The sequence below is a fragment of the Hippopotamus amphibius genome, chromosome 7, assembly GCF_030028045.1.
Source record: "Hippopotamus amphibius kiboko isolate mHipAmp2 chromosome 7, mHipAmp2.hap2, whole genome shotgun sequence".
NCBI lineage: Eukaryota > Metazoa > Chordata > Mammalia > Artiodactyla > Hippopotamidae > Hippopotamus > Hippopotamus amphibius.
In genome coordinates, this window is record NC_080192.1 from 68599511 (window position 1) to 68606980 (window position 7470).

The 7470-nt window shown below is 37.6% G+C and overlaps 1 protein-coding gene across 1 annotated transcript in view; it reads left to right on the top strand.

The window, feature by feature from the left end:
• The window catches only part of DNAH6 (dynein axonemal heavy chain 6), a 276466-nt gene that overhangs the window by 109054 nt on the left and 159942 nt on the right, over positions 1-7470 (top strand). Inside the window, exons 27-29 of the mRNA XM_057743457.1 lie at positions 964-1089; positions 1175-1330; positions 1603-1764. Of these exons, the coding sequence (XP_057599440.1) occupies positions 964-1089; positions 1175-1330; positions 1603-1764 (444 nt within the window). The remainder of the gene's footprint in view (positions 1-963; positions 1090-1174; positions 1331-1602; positions 1765-7470) is intronic.

Sequence of the window (7470 nt, forward strand, 5' to 3'; positions counted from 1 at the left end):
ATAATTGAATGAATTAAATACCATTCTACACCAGTTTTTGAGCTATCCTTTGGAAATGCAACTTTACAGCCAGGCCAGCTCTTTAACTCCAAACTCAATTATACTTCCACGCAATGTGAAATTTTTAAAGAATCAATCTTAAAACAGAAAAAAGGAGGAAACAGCTTTCTCGAAATAAGAGAAAACTCTCTCATGAAGGTCCGCAATAAAATTTCACCTCAAAGAGCCCCAGAGAAAAGACTCACTCAGGAAAGTCCCAGTGACCTCTTCATACACGTGGCCCCTGATCAGGGTCAGCCTAGGTGAAAACTTAGCACAGCAGTTCAAGGCCTTCAGAGGCACTGCCCTTCTCTGAAAAAGATTTAGCCATTTATGTGAAAATCAGGAGCTCATTCTATCAAAAAATGCTTTCCTTTAATCAATCATTGGCTTGGTTAAAATGCTCAGGTTTTCTAATTAGCCCAGCCCCCACTACAAAAAAAAAGAAAAAAGGCACCAAAAACCCTACCCCTATAAAAGAAGAACACTGCCTTAATTACATTTAGCTTTTAGGGAGAACAGTCTTCTCTGGAGACATCACTGCATGGTGGTTAAGAGCATGGTCTTTCCTCAAGGCAAATGTCTACTCAAGTCTCATTTCTGCCACTTTATAACTGTGATTGCCATTGGGTTACTTACCCTCTCTGACCTCCAGTTTCCTCTACTGTGAAATGGGAGTAAAGACAGTATGTACTTCACAGAGGTTTTGTAGGAATTAAATAAATTAAACTGTTGTCCTGTTTGGTCACAGAATTATAGATTCTTATTAAATTTGGCATAGACATTGGTCAAAACTATCTAACTTTATAGCTATCTAACTTTATAGATAGTTTTGGCCAATATCTATGCCAAATTTAATAGTAAAAAGATATGCATGTAAGCCAATTTTTGAAAATTAATTATCACATTTTGTTTAATTTGTAGCGATTAAATGCCCTGGCTGCAATAGTCCGAGGCACTCTTCCTAAATTACACAGAAACATCATAACTGCTTTAATTACTATTGATGTACATGCAAGAGACATAGTCACTGAACTTGTTCAAGCCAAGGTAACTGTTTCATTTAAATAAAGTCATATATTTCTTTCTGAAGGTAATGCATCTAACACGTATATCATTGGCATCACTTATGTAGGTAGAGGTAGCTGAATCCTTTGACTGGCAGAGACAACTGCGCTATTATTGGGATATAGATCTGGACAACTGTGTGGCGAGGATGGCACTCTCTCAGTACACGTACGGCTACGAGTATCTGGGTGCATGCCCAAGATTAGTTATTACTCCTCTCACGGTAAGTTACTGATCACTTAGGTTCATGACTGCTTCCTTTTTTTTCACCAAATAGTTCTGAAAAGTTTCCATCTAACATTAACCCTTGAAAGGATTTGCCATGGATACATCTTTGTAAAGCAGATGTTTGCATTCCTTGCTCATGTGCCTGGATTTTTTTAGTATATTTCAATTGCTCTAGGACCTTTCATAAGAAAGGTTATAGAAAGGAAAGGACTTATTTGTGGCCAGAGTCAGTTCCCTTCGATAATGACAATTTATCCATTTCTTCAGGATCGCTGCTACCTTTGCCTCATGGGAGCTTTACAGCTCGACTTGGGAGGTGCACCAGCTGGTCCTGCTGGCACCGGGAAAACTGAGACCACCAAAGACCTCGCAAAAGCTCTTGCCATCCAGTGTGTGGTCTTTAACTGTTCCGATGGTTTGGACTACAAGGTACAGTCCTGGCATCTCAACACTAACGTTCAGTGTTTTCTGTGGCTTTCTCTATTTGCAACATGACATAAAATAGGAGGAAAGAAAGGGGTGATGGCCAACTGGGGAAAACTAATGGGACAAGGAATGATTAAAGTGGAATAAATAGAGCAAGGGAGGAGAGTTAAGGAAATCTGAGTGGGCCAGGTAGGAATCAAGGCCAGGCAAGGATTTGTCAAATGGTAGCAAGGTTAAAAACCTGTTGACTTCCCTGGAGGCGCAATGGTTGAAAATCTGCCTGTCAGTGCAGGGGACACAGATTCAATCCCTGGTCTGGGAAAATCCCACATGCCACGGAGCAACTAAGTCCGTGTGCCACAACTGCTGAGCTTGTACTCTTCTAGAGCCCAGAAGCAACAACTACTGAGCCCGTGCTCCACAACTACTGAGCCACGTGCTGCAACTGCTGAAGCCCGTGCGCTCTAGGGCCCGCCTGCTGCAACTGTTGAGGCTGCGTGATGCAACTACTGAAGCCTGCATACCTAGAGTCTCAGCTTCTCAACAAGAGAAGCCACCACAATGAGAAACCTGCGCACCACAACAAAGAGTAGTCCCCATTCGCCACCACTAGAGAAAACCCGCATGCAGAAACGAAGACCCAACGCAGACAAAAGAAAGAAAAGAAAAAAAGATTAAAAACCTGTTCATGTCAGTAAGTAGAAAGAGGGGAGATGACATACAAGACAGAATAGTAGGGAAATCTAGGAAGAAGGAATAAGCTTACAGGGAGAGATGAGCAGGTCAGATTACATATAGAAAATGAAATACATAGGAGATGAGAATTCATGGTGAGATTTTTCATTTTTCTCAAACCTTTTAGTCACAGGACCCCTTTACATTCTTAAAAATTACTGAGACTTCCAAAGGGTTTTTGTTTATATGTATGGCTTACATCTATTGATATTTACCACATTAGAAATTAAAACTGATGCATTTTAAATATTTTATTTGTTTTAAAATAACCATAATAAATTCATTACATGTTAGCATAAACACAGTTTTCTGAGAAAAATAACTATTTTCCCAAACAAAAAATTTAGTGAGAAGAGTGACATTGTTTCATATTTTTGAAAATCTCTATTGTTTAGCATAATGGAAGACAGCCAGATTCCCACATCTGCTTCTGCATTAAATCTTTTGAGATATGTTATTTTGGTTGAAGTATTTGAAGAAAAATCTAGCCCCACACAGATATACACTCTAAAAAGAGAAGAATAGGTTAATAACTTCTTCAGATAATTATGGATATTCTTCTTTGAAACTACACCAAAACTTGGCAAGTGGCAGTCTTTTAAATATTATTTGCAATGTGGAAACCAAAACCACATCAATAACTTTTCATACTCTGTACTCTCATGAGAGAATGAGACTGAAAAGGCAAATTACATTTTAGTATTATAATAAAAATACTTCAACCTCACAGACCCCCTAAAAGAAACACTGGGACTTGCAGGGATCCCCAGAGGACATTTGAAAACTGCTATTTTAGCATGTTAATTTCTAATTTGGAAAGCTGAGTATCCCCTGAAGGGTATATAGCATCTTCAGAAAAAGACCAGGGTCATCCTTGGTAACATCGCAGTCAAACATGGGGGAGGAGGAAGACTTCTCAGTGGAAAGGAGACACTGCCACCTCCACCTCGTCCATTCCATTAGGGAAGGTGGTAGCAGATTTCTCTTCCAGGAGCAGAAACAAGAGAAGGACAAATCCACCATCAGTACCCACACAGAGGTTACTGACATTATACTGGGTTCCCTTAGTGGACTTCTAGGAAGTATACATGAAGGGAAAGAAAGGAGTTTCCAATATGTTAGTACTAAGTTTTAAAACTAGGGGAACCTGTATGTCATGCTAAAACAGCATAGAGAACAAAATTAAGTCCCTTTTTAAAATAATAAAATTGAGTCAAAGCCCTGAGAGCCCACCTTCATCAAAAACTGTCTTTTTCCCCTTCCTGGAGTCCTACCTCTTATGCTCATTTCAGGAAAGGAAGAAGTAAAACTATATATTTACAGATAGCATGATCTTGTATATAGAAAATCCTAAGGATACACACACACACATGCAAACCTATAAATTATTAGATAGATCTAGTAAACAAATTTCAGCAAGATTACAGGATACAAAATCAATGCACAGAAATTAATTGTATTTCTGTATGGCAGTAATGAAGGAAATTAGGAAGACAATTCCGTTTATAATAGCATCAAAAAAGAATAAAATACTTAGAACTAGATTTAACAAAAGAAGAGCAAAACTTATAGTCTGAAAGCTACAGAACACAGTGAAAAGAAATTAAGGAGAACCTAAATAAATGGAAAGATAGCCATTTTCATGGATCCGAAAACTTAATACTGTTAATATGGCAATACTCCCCAAATTGATCTATAGAGTCAATGTAATCTCTATCAATACGCCTCAAATAGATCTATAGAGTCAATGCAATAAGTACATATCTATCAGTCATCACTTTAAATGTCAATGGACTAAATGCTTCAGTAAAAAAGACACAGGGTGACTGATGTGGTTGGACCTGGAGTGCTTAGTGAAATAAGTCAGACAGAAAAAGACAAATACTCTATTTTATCACTTATATGTGGAATTAAAAAAATAATACGAACTAGTGAATATAACAAAAAAGAAACAGGCTCGCAGATATAAAGAACAAACTAGTGGTTACCAGTGGCGAGAGGTAAGGGGGGAGGGACAAGAGGGGATTAAGAGGTTGAACTACTCTGTATAAAATAAGCTATAAGGATATATTTTACAACATAGGGAATATAGCCAATATTTTATAACTATAAATGGAGTGTAATCTATAAAAATATTGAATCACTATGTTGTACACCTAAAACTAATGTAATATTTTAAGTCAACCATACCTTAATAAAAAAAAATTGATGAAGGTAATTATAGAAGAATCACAGCTAATACATGCAGAAGGGATGATAACATTAGAAATGACTATTTTGCAAACTCTAAAAAATTAACAGCTCTGGCAATGATCATCATTGCTTAAACCACATTAAAAGATTAATTGGAAGGTTTATAATGGTTGGATCAGACTCATTATCCATTGGCCAATCAAAACTTCACTGAATTTGAGACAACCAGGAAACATGTATCTCCTACTTTGGTACACAATCTGTATTATTCCTGTTCAAAAATGTTCAAACCTTAACCTAAGGAATCTAATTAAGTCTCTAGATTTAAAACAGTTTTCAAGAAGTGTTTACGGTAGAGAAACATGATAAACAACGACACAAGAATACAATCAGCCGAATACAGAATGCAAGAAATTCCATAAGGAAAAGAACCTATAGACCTTTGAAAAAAAATTGCATAAGAGGAGGATGCAGAGAACCATTATAAATTTAAAGGGATTTAAAAGACACAGTAACCAAATGCAGTGTTTGGACCGTGTTTGCATCCTTTATCCAACTGTAAAACGATGATTTGAGGACCATGGGGAAAATTGAACATGAACTGGTGTTAGATGACATCAAGGAATTACTTGGGTTTTGGTAAAACCAATTACTTGACTTTTGTTTGAATGTGTTAATGGTATTGGTTTGGATGTTTTGTTTTGTTTCAATTTGTTTTTAGGTTCTGACGCATTACAGGATCTGTGATGAAATAATGATGTCTGGGGCTTGTTTTAAAATACTCCAACAACAGCATAAAATGTTGGAAATATTTTAAAAAGAGTAGAACATTGGTGATTGTTAAGCTGAACACCTTCTTTTACCTCTTGTGTATGTTTGAAATACTCCAATACAAAAAGTTCTTTTAAAATATAAAGCATCAAAATTAAAAATGGCAGAAATAACTCCAAAAATTCTTTTTTTCATGGTCAATCAATTGCTACACAATTAGTTTCTTTTGGGGGGGGAGCAGGGGGAGGCGGGCAGAATTAGACCCTGACTGCTATCAGCTGAGAGCTGGCCTGGTTGAAACACTCTGTGCTTCTCCAGTTGAAAACAAACAGTTTCACAGACCACCACCATCAGACCAGATCACCTTGTGTCCATGCTGCAACAAGACAAAAAAACTACACCATAATCATATCTGAGAACAGACACAAATAAGAACTCTGTCCATAGCACTGGCAGCTCTACTCAATGCTCTGTGATGACCTAAACGGGAAGGAAGTCCAAAAAAGACGGGATATATGTATACGTGTAGCTGATTCACTTTGCTGTAACTAACACAATATTGTAAAGCAACTGTACTCCAATAAAAATTAATTAAAAAAAAACTCTGTCCAAACCACAAAAATGACTGAATATCCTCCTCTCTCGACTAATCTGAATAACTGCTGCATCTTCACTGACGCCTTGAGCCACGCTGCCCTATAGCCTCCTAGATAGATGCTATTGTGATACCATCAGAGACTCACCCCAGCTTTCTGCCAACACAAATTTAGAGTGTCGTGGTGTCCCTTAAAAAGATATGCTCAAGTCTTAATGACTGATACCTGTAAATCTGATCTGACTTGGAAACAGGGTCTCAGCAGATATAACCAAGCTAAGCTGAGGTCTTACTGGACCTGGGTGAGCCCTAATCCAATAACCAGTGTATTTGTAAGTAGAGGTAAATTTGGACATAGACACACAAAGAGGAGAAGGCCACGTGAAGATACACAGGAGGCTAGCCAAGGAACACTAAGGATTGGCTGCAAGCATGAAAAGCTATGAAGAGACGAAGAATGCTCCCCTAGGACTTTCAGAGTGAGCATGGCTTTGCCAACACCTTGATTTCAGACTTCTAGACTCCAGAACAATGCAAGGATAAAGTTCTGTTGTTTTAAGCCACCTAGTTTATGGTCATTTGTCCCAATTGCCCTAGGAAACTAATATGTAGAGCAAAACCCTGCTTCATTGACCCTATGGCAAACTATTCTGTAAGAAGTCCTTCTGAAGTTCTTTTGCTGAGACATCTCATGGTTTCTCATGGTGTGTGGTCTCCCTTATTGCAGTAAGCAATAAACCCATTTTTTTTTTTACCACGTGTGAGTTCTGGTGATCTTCAGTTTATGGGCATTGACTGCAGGCATGCGATAGGGAGATAAATTTTAGCAAAGAGCCCATTTTGAAGATAAAGTTCTGGAATTTTTTAAATTGAGAACTAATTGACATAGTTTTAAGTATACAACATAATGATTTGATATATGTATGTATTCTAAAATGATTACGATAAGGTTAGTGAACATTCATCACTAGCAATCTGTTCTCTGTATCTTTGAGTTCAGGGTTTTTTTTTTAGATACCACATATTAGTGATATCATACAGTGTTTGTCTTTATCTGTCTGACCTATTTCAACTAGCATAATGCCCTCAAGGTCCATCCATTCCATATTGTCACAAAGGTGATTTACATATCACATGACACTTTCTTTATCCATTCTTTCGTTGATGGACACAGGTTGTTTCCATATCTTGGCTATTGTAAATAATGCTGCAATGAACTTTTCTCTTTTTTGGATAAGTACCCAGAAGTAGAATTGCTGAATAATATGGCAGTTCTGTTTTTAATTTTTTGAGGAATCTTCATACTGTTTTCCATAGTGGCTGCACCAACTTACATTCGCACCAGCAGTGCACAGGGGTTCCCTTTTCTCCACATCCTCACTGCACTTGTCATTTCTTGTCTTTTTGATAATGGA